Source organism: Haliotis cracherodii, unplaced genomic scaffold (genome assembly GCF_022045235.1).
Source record: "Haliotis cracherodii isolate W230 unplaced genomic scaffold, xgHalCrac1.p SCAF_3, whole genome shotgun sequence".
NCBI lineage: Eukaryota > Metazoa > Mollusca > Gastropoda > Lepetellida > Haliotidae > Haliotis > Haliotis cracherodii.
The window spans coordinates 66,323,826-66,338,956 of NW_027266286.1; the positions used below are offsets into that span (position 1 = coordinate 66,323,826).

Here is a 15,131-nt window from a genome sequence, read left to right on the forward strand (position 1 = left end):
TAACGATATGTCTGAACAAGTTAGGATTATTACGATAACAATATGACGAGGAAGCCTATGGGATAAATGGCAGATAAGACAGTTAAGTCCAATGAAAGTAGAGTGATGAGGCTGGGTGTGATTAAAAAAAGCGTTGAAAGATTAAAACAATAAGACAACAAAGGTCCGTTTGCGGGTAGTGATAGCATAGTAGATGAAACCCGATGTTTTGATGGAGTAGGGTCAATGAAAGGGAGGTAACTGGCTTTTCTGCCTGCATCGGCAGATGGCGCTAGTATAGAATTTACAATCATGGTTTTCACATCAGAAGAGGTTTTAACTAGCTGAATCATGAAATCGGAGGATTTATAAAAAAGATAAACTACATTTGTCTCCAGGTAATGCATATATGGTTAATTGGGTGCCCTAACTTTGTTTTTAGACTATCACAAACGCCACTCTTGATGTTACTTTTTCCTAAATCAAAATTACAAAATGGAAGGTCAAGGTCGATTTAGTATGCCCAATTTCGCACAATGTCTTCATGCCATCTTGGGATAAAAATTATAAAATTTACCAGTTTTACGAAAGGTATGTAAATATATGTTTACGTCTTTGTTGTTTTAGTCATATATATTTCAAACTGCGGTTAATGTTATGAAAAAAAGCGGCACAGCGTTTGTGAAGAGTGACAATAACTCGTCCCCAAATTGCACCTGGATAGACAAGCTGTTACTACTGTCACATTCAACAAAGCCAAATTATTATTTAATCATGCTTGCATATGTCCATTATGGTTCTCGAGGGGTCTTGATAACGCCATAAAATGCATAAGAACACGCTGAGTCAGACAGTTGCATATTCACTTCTCAATCAGGCTATCATTTATTTGTGGATGGAATAGGCCTATTCATAGTGATGCTCAAAAGATGTTTATGGTGTAATTAATCTTGTATGATAGTTTATGCTGTTGATTATTTCACTAATCAAGTGCTGATTCATTCAAATGTTTATTTGTGGTTGTAAACAAATATTTCTTTTTGTCTTCTGTGTTAATTGGTAGTCATGGATGTATACTGTCGCATGGTGTTACTATTATCACGTAGCATAACAATTTCAGTGAAGAATGTCATATTGTTCACCATGTTCACTGATTAATGATTAAACCTCTCAAATTATCACAAAGAGTAACTTAGAAAAATGTTATACCTTTATGGACATGTTCCTGGCACATCACATCAGACAGTTGTCGAATGGGATGGAGTCAGCCACTGATTGCATGTCTCAAGTTTTTTAACGGGAAACAACACTCCAAAACTTGAAAGTATTGAAATATGGATCGGCTTTTTCTTCGCAGATTCAAAATTTGCTTATTATGGACTATAATTTCGACTTGTTTGACTTGTGTTCGGCGCTATTCTTGCTGCACTCTGCAAAGCGACATCTAGCAAAGAATGAGAAGCCGTATAGCATAACAAATGTGTACAATAAAGAGCTGCAGCCAAACTGACATGTGTTTTGTTGTTGATTAATACATGTATGACTTGAAAGGGTCAAGCTATCGGTCAACATCATGTTATGTACAATTAAGAAATGCATGGTATCCCTGTTTGCTAATGCCGGATATGTTTTACGTGTGGAACAATTTGGTCAGTCACTGTTTAGGATGAATGAAGACAAAATGCAAATATCGTAATCACAACTGACAAAAGTTACACATATAATATCAGGCAGTTACCATGTTCGAGGAATATATCCGCAGATAAAGGAACAATATCCCATATATCTGAAGCTGAACAAAGAAACTTATCTTACGCCATGTCAGAATTATGGGATCTGATTGGTCCACATGATCTTTCACGTGTATTTCTGAGAGTCAGAATAAATCCATTCTACTCCGCTTTGAAACAAAAAGCAACACGCTTTTTCCGATTCAATGAATGTCATGTGACTGGGCACAAGCTAACCTCCGCTCAATCGAACAGCGATTAATCCGTCAACATATTATCGGTTAAGCCTTTGATCAATGTTATTATCATTAACTGAGCATCAAGTGAATGATGACAAATACACAGGTGGAGGGTTAAACCATGAAACATGGATGACAAGAAGGGAGTAGTAATTGTTGTATTATATGCAATTTGTCAAAAAAAGTAAGGGTTGTTGCTGTTGAGTATATGAACTGAATTTCATTGTAACCAAACTAATGCTGACATGTATTTTCTGTATATCAAACTACATTAATGTACATGCACATTTACACACACAGATGAGCTGGCAAGGTTAAAGGTTTTAGTAAGCATCATCCACTTAAATGCAAGGAGTGAGGGGGGATTCCCCCTCGCTGTCAACAAGGTTTTCAAGTTGGCCCCTCGCGGGTCAGAAGCCCATTTTGTTGGGCCGCTGGCACTAATTGGTTTCTGGTAATTCTGCTGGCTAATAAAGATGGTGCTGGCTAGACGACTGAAAGTTGGAATGTTGTTTCCCTTTAAGAGGTGAACATTTTTACCACACCTTTTCATGCTATTCCATTTTATAATTTTTGGTAGATTTTTGGTGTTATATATACATGTATATATGGAATATTTTATATTTGGAGTTGGACTTGCACCTACAGTCACAAACTATTGTGTTGTTTTGTTATGAACATATCAATGTAATGATTTTGATTACGATGTATTCAAGGTTTGATTTACTTTGTAATTTTATGAATGATGTGTGGAACTAATGTTGCATTATTACTGTATGTTGACAGGCCACTAGCTACTTGATTCCAAGAGACGAAAGTCATGGCCTTTCGGAACCAGCTAGACAGTATGACAGGCCTTGGGGGAGGGGGTGGCACTGGGGGTGGTGGAGGCAGCAGTGGAGGGGGAGGTGCACCAGGTTCACAGTCAGTATACTTGATTTTCCTTTAGCACTGTAGATAGTTAGACAGTTCAGTGTTCATGCCATCAGTGATCAAGAATCCAAGCGATTGTATTTTGCCTCCTGGACCATTTGGAAACCATTGTGGTAGTGAGGTTTATTAATTGTCATGTCAAAATATGCATTTTTTTGTATAGTGGTAGCATTTATTTATAAATGTTTTCATTGTGATGGGAATTTAATTGTGAAAAATAATAGGTGACTATTGTAATTAATTCAACAAATTGCAGAATCTGTGGAGATGGCATGAGCTCTGAATTAGTATACCATTCTTTAGAAGTAGGTAGATTTTTGTAGTTCTAGAACCTTTAACATGTTTTTTTTTGTAATATTGTGATAATATAACACTGTTATTTAATTTTGAGGAATTCTGCTTATTGACAGATGCAAATAAGTTATTATGAACTTACGTTTTAAAAAAGAAAATAGGCACAACTAGTAGGAGTCTAGAAATCAACTGGTAATATTTCTGTGTGATATTAAAAAAAATAGATTATCGAGGCACATACTTGAACATTTGTGAAGAAATCGTTTGTGTATAAAATCATTACAACATGAGATTTAATTGTGACTAATACAATGCCTCCAATCTTTTGTTGGTGACAGAAGGTTTGGGGCTGATCCGTTGTCTTGGAATGCCCAGTAAGTAGCCAGTCCTTCGGTTGGTGCTAACCCCTGTTGACCGTAACTGTTTCCAACCAGCACGAGTGTTCCATCCTTTAGCTTGTTTAGATGTAACTGAATGGAATTGTTCCAGGAAGTACGATCTAAGAAGTGTTTCGCAACACCTTATCTGTGACAATGTGTTAAACTTGAATCTGTTTCAGTGCATGGTATTTGTAAATGCATGATATTCTAACAGGACCATTTGTTTGGTGTTTGTAACTGTTCATGTTCACAGTTGTGTTACCAGTTAGTTGAAAGTTTCCAATATCTCATGTCATCTCCTGCCCTATCGACCATGAATGTGGATTAACCTGACATCAAAGTATAATATTAGAGAGAACCGTCCATACATTTACATTAATAACTTAATTTTGACAATAATTTCAGTGAGTCTTATTTCTAAGGTGGAGCGTTTGTCATTCTCATCTCATCAAATTTATTATCTAATGCACTAGCCTTCATAGGGGCTTGCCGCTAATAGTTGTAATATTATTGATGCAACGTAAGACAATATTTGTTCATTCTTAGTATAATAGACATGAGTGGCCCAGTCGCCTAAGCATCTGCAATTCACTGTGCAGAGTTGTGTCCCTTAGACACACTATAAACCTATGATTGTGGGTTTGAATCCCGGTTCACCCTGATTATGTTTCTAGGTTGGTCAGCACCATACCCGTGCTTGTGGGTTTCACCAAAGTGGTAAGGCCTGCATCACTTTGGGCTTTTCTCCCACAATAAGCTGACATGCAGTGATATGACTATAACACTGTTAAAAGAGGCCTTAAACCCTACTCACTCTTCAGACTTGGGAAGATCAGGTTTAGAATAGGTCTTCAGCAACCCATGCTTGCCGTAAAAGGCGACTATGCTTGTTGCAAGAGGCGACTAATATGATCGGGTGGTCAGACTCGCTGACTTGGTTGATGCATGTCATATCCCAATTGCATAGATCGATGCTCATCATGCTCATGATGTCAATAACTGAATTGTTTGGTCAGACTCGATTATTTACAGGCCGCCGTCATATAGCTGGAATATTGCTGAGTGTGACGTAAAACAACAAACAAAGAAACAATCACTCTTCATAGACTATATCAATGATTAGTAGTGCTTGGTGTATAGAGATGATAGACTGATGTGTCGTCCTTCAGTAAGTTTATCATGATTTCAGCCTATCCCTCCCCTCATTATAACCATTACCACCCTTGTAATACATTACTTTATTATTGAATAAAAACTTATGAGATAATTTTGTACATGATGTTAATGAAATGATGATGCAATGATAAGATGATAAGAATATTAACACAGGGTGGGGGGGGGGCACGGGTGGCCCAGTCGTCTGAGGCGCCGCGATTCGCTGTGCAGAGTTGCGTCCCTTGGGCATGCCAGAAACCTATGATTGTGGGTTCGAATCCCAGTTCGCCCCGATTATGTTTCTAGGTTTGTCAGCACCGTGCTCGTGGGTAGTAAACCTCTGAGACCTGCATCCCTTCGGGTTTCCTCTCACATTAAGCTGACACCCCGCGATATAACTGGAATACTGTTAAAAACGGCGTTAAACCAAACTCACTCACTCACTCACTTAACACAGGGAAGGCTTGTAAAACTACATGTACAATATGACTTGTTTATTGAAGATCCAGACTAAACTGCCATCTCTACAGTCTCCATAACATCCTCACAACCTAACAAGATATCTTAGCAGCTGTACCAAACATTTGATTTCTTACAGTTACTTACCAGTTACATAGCAATGTTAGGATTTCCCTACCTCACTGACAGTGTTCACCTTCATTATCACATCCGGTATCTCCGGTTATCTCCCCTTGGCCATAATCACTTGTCACTAACACTAGCATCTCTTGGATTAGTGGAATGAGTTATTTTGTCTTTGATTGGGATCAGGTTGTCATGCTGCTTGTATAGTATACAGGTTAGTGACCACAAGGAAAGGTCAGTCCTCGGTGGTTGTTTTACTGATTGTATGTCTTATATGGGGTAGACAGTAGGTTGGTATTATCACTATGTTGTAAGGGGCGGTCGGGTAGCCTAGTGGTTTAAGCGTTGGCTCGTCACGCCAAAGACCCGGGTTCGATTTCTGACATGGGTACAATGTGTGAAGCCCATTTCTGGTGTCCCCCGCCGTGATATTGCTGGAATATTGCTAAAAGCGGCATAAAACCATACTCACTCATGGTGTAAAACTCCATTCACACAGGCATAATGTTTGTTGTTGTTTTTTGCCATATTCAACAATGTTAAAGCTGTTTCAGGAACCCATACTTGCCGTAAAAGGCGACTATGCTTGTTGTAAGAAGCGACTAATGGGATCGGGTGGTCAGGCTCGCTGACTTGGTTGATGCATGTCATCATGTTCCAGTTGTGTGGATTGATACTCATAATGTCATTCACTGGATTGTCTGGTCCAGATTATTTACAGATCACTGTCATATAGCTGGAATATTGCTGAATGTGGCGTTAAACAACAAGCAAAACAAACAAAAGCCAAATTATTTGACATTCAACATATGCCAATGAAGAAGGTTTTACAGATGACATGGATGACCGACATATTGGTCTACCAGAACTGCTCTACATATCACGTGACATAACACAACAGCGTGTTGGGGCTGGCTGTAGGCATGGTGTTACTCATTACTGGCTGTAGTCATGGTGTTAATCATTACTGGCTGTAGTCATGGTGTTACTCATTACTGGCTGTTGTCATGGTGTTACTCATTACTGGCTGTAGTCATGGTATTACTTGTTACTGGCTGTAGGCATGGTGTTACTCATTACTAGCTGTAGGCATGGTGTTACTCATTACTGGCTTTAGTCATGGTGTTACTCAATACTGGCTGTAGTCATGGTGTTACTTGTTACTGGCTGTAGTCATGGTGTTACTTGTTACTGGCTGTAGTCATGGTGTTACTTGTTACTGGCTGTAGTCATGGTGTTACTCATTACTGGCTGTAGTCATGGTGTTACTCATTACTGGCTGTTGTTATGGTGTTACTTGTTACTGGCTGTAACCATGGTGTTACTGGTTAGTAACCTACTGGCTGTAGTCATGGTGTTACTAGTTACTGGCTGTAGTCATGGTGTTACTTGTTACTGTCTGTAGTCATGGTGTTACTTGTTACTGGCTGTAGGCATGGTGTTACTCATTACTGGCTGTAGTCATGGTGTTACTTGTTAGTAACCTACTGGCTGTTGTTATGGTGTTACTTGTTACTGGCTGTAGGCATGCTGTTACTTGTTACTGGCTGTAATCATGGTGTTACTAGTTAGTAACCTACTGGCTGTTGGTTATGGTGTTACTTGTTACTGGCTGTAGTCATGGTGTTACTAGTTACTGGCTGTAGTCATGGTGTTACTTGTTACTGGCTGTAGTCATGGTGTTACTTGTTACTGGCTGTAGTCATGGTGTTACTTGTTACTGGCTGTAGTCATGGTGTTACTTGTTACTGGCTGTAATCATGGTGTTACTAGTTAGTAACCTACTGGCTGTAGTCATGGTGTTACTTGTTACTGGCTGTAGTCATGGTGTTACTTGTTACTGGCTGTAGTCATGGTCTTACTACTTAGTAACCTACTGGCTGTAGTTATGGTGGTGCTAGTTAGTAACCTACTGGCTGTAGTTATGGCAGGGGGTTGTGGCTCTCTGTAGACATTATGGAATGATACTGGCTGTAGTCATGTTGAAGAGTAGAGAGTGCTTCTGTCTGAGCCATTACTGACTGTAGTAGTAGTTTCTAGAGCTCATTTAATAATTTTGGCAGCGGCAATAATGGTTGTGTTCAGTCACTCACATATATATGCTGTCTTTGTACCAAGCTCCTAGCTATTGGTCATGCACACTTACACTACCAGGCTTTCGTATCGATTTGTCTTGAAGCTTGGGTGTCATTAAATATTCACTGGGTTCAACTGAGCTTGTTGCTTCAACCTGTAGTTCATTGAAACTCAGCTTACATATGCATGCTGCCTCTTCCAGGGCCACTTCTGTAATTGTCTGACATAGTCAGCGTAAGATCGTGGACCATTTCATGTCAAGTTTATGATGTTTAAAGCTAGGTTATTTGAAAAAGTTATTGGTACTTAATTCATGAATATTCATGTAATATATTTGTGATTGATGAAATTTGTATTGTAATTCATTGTATTTCATATATACTAGTAATCCTTAGAAATTGTCCTGTAGTCCTTGCCAAACTGCTCAGTTGTTAAGGCATCATACGGACTAGTAGAAATTAGGCATTTTTAAGGTTTTGCTATACGTTATCATTATAAGGACTAGTAAATTAAAACTGTTAGTTTTTACCGCTGTAATCCATAAACATGGTCATGATTGCTGATGTACAACAGAATAAAATGGAAAAAAGATTGTTAACAATACATGAAGATGCATCATTATCATAATTCTGATCAATGATTTCAACAAGAGTGAATGATTTCAGAAAAGATCTCTATATACCAAATACTTCCAAGTTCTGGCACTGCAAGTTGATTCTGTAAATTGAGGTGTGATTTTGGCAATTTTAAGCTACTTTATTTCTACACACAGACAATGAAATAAGCAAATGTATACTTATTGGTCCTGTTATTACACAATCTGGTGATAGGCCCAGTGGTTAAGGCGTTTACTCGTGATACCAAAGGCCTAGGTTCGAATATCACTTGGGTACAATATTTGAAGCCCATTTGTGGTGTTCCCCGCCATGATGTTGCTGGAATATTGCTAAATGCGGCGTAAAACTTTACTCACTCACTCACTTACTCACTTTGAACCAGTTTGCGCCTGTGGCTTATCATCTATGCATTACTTCTGACCATAACAGTTGTTTATTTTAACTGCCAGCTCATGGTGCTTGTCCTTCCCAATCATTGATTTAATGCATTGATCATTATGACTGTCTTTAGAATTAAGGCCTGCATGTATATTTGTGTAGTAAGATATCACAAAGATATCAATATCAAATATTGCTTAAAGTAGGATTTTATTACTACCTGATTCAGGGTGCCACTTTTGTACTAGGTACATTTCAGGGTGTCACATAGATGTCACATGTCTTGGTGTCACAAATGTCAATGTCAGGGTGTCAGATAGATGTCAATATCAGGGTGTCACAGATGTCAGGGTGTCACATAAATGTCACATGTCAGGATGTCACATAGATTTCAAATATTAGGGTGTCACATAGATGTCAGACGTCCGGGTGTCACATTGATGTCACACATGTCAGAGTGTCGCATAGATGTCAGGGTGTCACATAGATGTCACACATGCCAGGGTGTCACACAGATGTCACTTGTCAGGGTGTTCCATAGATGTCACACATGTCAGGGTGTCACATAGATGTCACATGTCAGGGTGTCACATAGATGTCACACATGCCAGGGTGTCACACAGATGTCACATGTCAGGGTGTCCCATAGATGTCACACGTCAGGGTGTCACACAGATGTCACATGTCAGGGTGTCACACAGATGTCACATGTCAGGGTGTCACACAGATGTCACATGTCAGGGTGTCACATAGATGTCATACATGTCAGGGTGTCACACAGATGTCACTTGTCAGGGTGTTCCATAGATGTCACATGTCATCCGGGTTATAAAGATATGAAGAGCATGGCTGTTTATTACTGTTACATAGATTGTAGGGTTTAAAGTAGATATTAATGTAGTATGTTGTATAGTGCAACACACATCATTTGTGCATATTTATTTTTCAGATTCAGCATGAACAAGAAAAATGTCACCGATCCATCCCCGGGTCCACGCAGAAACTTCGGAATGATTGGTATGCCGCAAGCAAAAACTCAAACAAGAAAGCATGTGAGTTGAAGTCCTTCTAAAAGATTGAATTATTCATGTTACACAAAATATCAAGCAGATAATACTGGAAAGTATCTCATCAGGGCCCCATCCTCAACACTAGGCTTGTCCTGACTCACCATGAGACAGAGGTCCATGTGGGTATTCCGGGTTACAAGAGGTCCCCACCAGCCTCTGCTGGTTGTACGAGGCAGTCAAATGGATCTAGGTGTGAGGTTCCGGGACTTGGTTGACTACGTGTCATCATTGCCTGTCGGCGTGGATTGTTGCGGACAATATCAATCACTGGCTTGTCAGGTCCAGACTTGGTTATTTACAGGCTACCATCATATAGCTGGAACATTGCTGAGTGTGACATTAAACAACAAACGATTAGCCAGTGGCAGTTACAAGACTGCTTTGAGGAATAGGGCTGTAAGATGTGTTTCAGAATAATTTAATGATAAATTCATGTTTTATCTGTATAAGTTTACAATGTTGTGTTTTGTGTATAGGGCATGTTCGAGACAGATGAGGATGATCCCAGCTTGTACTTCAGTCAGTCTGTGTTCCGCCCGGACAAGGAGGTGCGGGTCAGTGACACTATTTACTGCTCATTAGTGTGTACCCTGTGGGGACTGCAGTTTAGAATAGCCCCCAGCAACTGACGCTGACCATAAGGGACGACTTAATAGATTGTTTGGTCAGGCGCGGTGACTTGGTTGATGTTAAAGACATTCATGACCTCGATAGTTGCTCATATTGTTAATCACTGGATTGTCTGGCCCAGACTTAATTCTTTACATACAGGCTGCCATCAAAACAGCAAGCAAACATTTATGTGCTGATAGTGTTCGGACCTGATGATATTATGTAAAGAGATGTAATAGACTGAATACAGGGTCTGCAGCAAATGTCACTAAAAATTCCCAGACTGGCTTTAGACATTTCCACTTCATACTGTTATAGGTAGAAGAAATGTGTCTTGTATTTCACTGATAACAGAACCAATATAGAGGAAGTGTAGGAAGCTTAAATGCTTTGTTTAACATTATTGCAGTGAATGTATTTTTAAGATTTAACGTCAAGATACCTCTGAATTTAGAAAAATAAGCACTTTAAAACTATCCAAATTTGGACCCCATTTTTTTTTCTCAAATTTCCTGCCGAGGGCACTTAGCTTGGAATTGAAGATAATTTCTTGATTGAATATAGACATGTTATTCATAGTATAGGACCTGTGGAACAATGGATTTAAGCTGTCCCACACGCACAACATCATGTAGATACAAGAATTTATTCTTGTTTTTCTTTTGATCTACTTAATGTATTGTGCAAAACTCTGTAAACCACATACAGTGAAACCTGTTTTGACTGAGTTCTGAGGGATTATCAAATATATATATATATATATGTTGTTATCTGAAGTTTGGCACCAATATGACATCAAAATGATCTCTCCTAGCTAATTGATGGTGTTTAATGGACAGACTATGTTTTTGGTATCGCTGTTTTCTGTGACAGATGACATCACAATCCCCATCTCAGCTGTCATCCGGGTTTGGAAACAACTTCTACAGCCAGGGTGAGTCAGATTGGAACACGTTCAAACATACCTTTTTGGCTACCTTTTCAGCCTGTGTTTCTCTCCCAAGTACTTTCTAGAAAGCATATCCCTTTCTTTGTTAGGCTAAAAAAATAATAGTCCTGGTTCCCAGGCACCACCTGTATCATCATCAAGTCTGCCACATGTTTCGTTTTTTTTTCCATTTTCAACAAAATATAAAAATACTTAAACACAATGCACACACAAATTGGAAATGAAAACGAAACATACAATGAACTTTATGATGATGTGGGCAGTACCTGAGAACCAAGACTATTATATTTTTTAGCCTTACATTCATGTATTATTTTAAAACTAGTTGTAAAATCGAGACAGCTAAAGGTAAACGTTGACTCACAAAATGAAGATGCTGTGAATGATGGGGTGGATGGAGCTGTAGACAGTCAGCTGTGTTCCCTGTTTCCAGGTCTGCCCCAAAGAAGTATTGGAAACAGTCAGTTCACCGGACGCAACAGCAGTGGCGGTCACATCACGCCGACGAGCATGAACCCCAGCTTTCCCATCAGTATACAGCAGCCTCAACACTCACCCAACAGGTACTGTGTCGCCAATAGTTACATGCAGACTAACTGTCAACACCCAGCTTCCCCATATACAGCAGCCTCAACACTTGCCCAACAGGTACTGTGTAGCGAATAGTTACATGCAGACTAACTGTCAACCAGTTTCCCCATATACAGCAGCCTCAACACTTGCCCAACAGGTACTGTGTAGCGAATAGTTACATGCAGACTAACTGTCAACCAGTTTCCCCATATACAGCAGCCTCAACACTTGCCCAACAGGTACTGTGTAGCGAATAGTTACATGCAGACTAACTGTCAACCAGTTTCCCCATATACAGCAGCCTCAACACTTGCCCAACAGGTACGGTGTCGCCAATAGCATCATCTATATCTCCAGGGCTAGCATTTTAGTAACCTACACTAACCCCTTGATCCATTCCCGTCGTTCTAGGAATCTCAAATTACCGTCCCTTGATATCCATTTGGCAATTTCATTGGCTACGCTGCTAGGTCTAATGTACCGATCAGAATACGAGTTACAAACCGGCCTCAATGTTGGGTTGGCAAGTCCCATTGATTATGATCAAGTTTGCAAGAAATTCAACATTGAAATACACAAAAGAAAGCCCTGAAGATTCTTTTTGATGGAAAGGATGTCTTCATGTCCATTAAAACTGGTGGTGCCTTTGGCTTCTATGTAATATGAGTTACTGCCCTTTCTATTTCCCTTATGGGTGGTAGTCGGGTAGCCTAGTGGTTAAAGTGTTCGCTTGTGACGCTGAAATCACAGGTTCGATTCCTGACATGGGTACAATGTGTGAAGCCCATTTCTGGTTTCCCCCTCTGTGATCTTGCTGGAATATTGCTAAAAGTGGCGTGAAAGCAGTCACTTCTCTTATGTTTCCCAACATTTGATTTACGGGTCAGTACCATGCGACTGGAATACTGCAGAGGACAGTGTTAAACAACAAACTGCATTGATGTATACTGTATTGCCCACTTGTGTTCCCCATGATGTGCAAGTGAGTTTGTTGATGCTTGCAGCCTGTCAGTGATTGGAGCCCGCAGTGTGCTAGGTCAGAACCAGTCCTCTCAGCCTCTCAATAATCTCCAGAAGCGGACAACTCTATCCTCAGCATTCGGAAGGTAACAGTGCCCTCACCACATTTAACACCAACACATCATTGGGGGATCACTCAGGAACCCACAGGAGATGGCTTGTACTGAACTTTATCAGGCTGTGAAAGTACCTATTTGCAGAAGTTGAACATCCCCTAGCAGATAATTTTGTTTCTGTTTAAGGAATTTTCCCTGCCTGAGCAGCAACTTGTTTTAGAATTATGGTCCTGTATACAGGCTTTGCTTACTAGACAGAAATACATTTTACTAGCAGAAGTGGACAAGTTGCTCAAGTTGCTCAAGTTGCTCAAGTTGCTCAAGTTGCTAACTGATATTTATTCTTCTGATTATCATGATTATCAAACCCTGAGAGCATGGAGAGTTCAGACTGAACCATACATGGAATTATTTTTTTATATTTTTTATTTTTTATATTTTTTATTATTATTGTTGTTGTTGTTATTATTATTAATGGCAAAGTACATGTATATATTAATTTGGCTACATATTACAAGTGTATATTTCCCGAAATATATTAATACAGCGTTAGAAATTGGCACTAGTCCTATAGTCCTTACCAAACTGCCCAATGGTAAAGGTATCATAAGGACTAGTAGAAATTTGCCCTTTTTAAGGGTTTTGCTATATGTTATCATTATAAGGAGTAGTGGAGGGAAACTGTTACTTTCTAACCCTGTAATATTATAATAAGTTTATTTCACCCAAATATTTCTAGGATTTATTACCCTATGTATTACGAGCATATTACCCTAAACATATACTTGATATAGTGAAGTAATATGACATCACTATGCTGAAGGGTATTATCCACACAACAGTCTCAGCTTTGAACTGTTTTGGAATACATTCCTGTCCTCCAATGCTGGTGGACTTTCCTCCATGTGGTGTGTTCTAACTATTACCCATTGTTTCCCAACTGTGTGAAACAGGAATTGTCGACAGTGTTTCAATCTGTTGTTGCCATGGTGATGTGTACTGTGTGCACACTGAGGCGCTCCTACTACACTGCGTCTGTGTCCTTTGTGTTCCAGTGCCGCCGGACCAATCACTAGTATCACAAACAGCTTCGGGTTTTCGGGGAGCAGGCAAGGTATGCAATCTTTTAACTCTAAATTAATTTCCTCATGAGTTGTTGTGAATTTAAAATTTCAGATCTTTTGCTTAGATTGAAGAAAGTGATTTATCATCCAAAACTTGCTTCTATAGGAGATATCACTTGAGAGAGCAAGTGATATCTCCTAGGTGATATCGCTACAATGAAATTGCATCACTATGCTTTGCAGACTGTTGTGACGTCATTGGTTATCATGGCGTCACAAGACCCGTGGAGATCCGGGATCAAATCTGTAGTCCAATGGTTATTGGTTGAAATTGTGTTGATCTTTTTTTGAGTTTGTTCTTTTTAAGTTTGTAAAGATTGTGATCTTTATGTTATGAATCATACAAAATCTAAGAACAACTTAGGAATCATTTATCTACATTATGCTGCAATACGTAATATGACAGAGGAAGTTTGTAGTGAGATAACAAATAATAATAAAGTATATGGTATAATCTAGAAACAAAACTGTAGTTATTGTTGTTTGCTATTTCAGAACAGTGTGTTTGTATGTATATGTATTAATTCTTTTCAATCTTGTACATTTGGCCGATACAAGAACAATGTTAGGCTAAAAAAAATAAAAGCCTTGGTTCTCAGGCACTGCCAACATCATCATAAAGTTCATTGCACGTTTCGTTTTTGTTTCCATTTTCCAATTTTTTTGGTGCATTGTGTTCAAGTATTAGGATTTTTATATCTTTTTTAAAAAATGGAAATAAAAACAAAACGTGCTGCAGACTTTATGATGATGCGGGTGGTGCCTGAGAACCAAGACTATGATTTGTTTTAGCCTTAGCTTGTTGTGCATATACAGGAATTCTATAAGAGTTCTCAACCTCTGTATATTTGGCAGGTAACGAGAACAACCATCCAGCGCTGGATTTGTCGGAATTTCCATCATTAAGCAACAGATCTAACATCCCTCCCAATCCCATGCCAACCGCTCGAAACTATGGTAAGATCTAGCCAATGGATCAAGTTCGTTTTTGACATAAACTAGATGAAATATCAGCTGTCTGGTTCCACATTTAAATTAGGTGATTATTTTGAATCATTTCACATGATAGACCACCTTGTCTTGGTATTAATGCAGATATTGAGAAGGAAGAGCATGCTCTCTGGCAATTTAGGAGAGATGTGAATCATGTATCTTTAAAAATAAATGATTCAGTTTTGACAGCCACAAATTATTAGAAACAATCATTATGACCAGCTTGAAAACCGTTTATCATCATGGTCTGTTACAGTTGGTAAAAATTACGCTGAAAGGTCTTGTCATTTTATCATAAACATGCTCGTTTATTATTATTAATAGAAATCATTCAGAATAAATTCTGTTCCACGGTCTTGGGAAGAATA

The 15,131-nt window shown here is 39.1% G+C and overlaps 1 protein-coding gene across 5 annotated transcripts in view; it reads left to right on the plus strand.

Annotated features, from left to right (window-relative positions):
* Positions 1-266: 266 nt before the first annotated feature.
* Positions 267-15,131, plus strand: part of LOC139474506 (CCR4-NOT transcription complex subunit 2-like) — a 30,410-nt gene continuing 15,545 nt past the window's right edge. Inside the window, exons 1-10 of one of the 5 annotated variants that reach the window (XM_071257554.1) lie at positions 267-377; positions 2,735-2,872; positions 3,514-3,549; positions 9,316-9,418; positions 9,913-9,990; positions 10,922-10,982; positions 11,431-11,560; positions 12,575-12,676; positions 13,702-13,760; positions 14,626-14,727. In XM_071257554.1, coding sequence (XP_071113655.1) covers positions 2,769-2,872; positions 3,514-3,549; positions 9,316-9,418; positions 9,913-9,990; positions 10,922-10,982; positions 11,431-11,560; positions 12,575-12,676; positions 13,702-13,760; positions 14,626-14,727 — 775 coding nt within the window. In that variant the 5' untranslated portion in view covers positions 267-377; positions 2,735-2,768. Of the gene's footprint in view, positions 378-482; positions 571-2,734; positions 2,873-3,513; positions 3,550-9,315; positions 9,419-9,912; positions 9,991-10,921; positions 10,983-11,430; positions 11,561-12,574; positions 12,677-13,701; positions 13,761-14,625; positions 14,728-15,131 lie in introns of those variants that run through there. The other 4 variants (XM_071257555.1, XM_071257556.1, XM_071257557.1 and 1 more) reach the window with 4 other exon arrangements.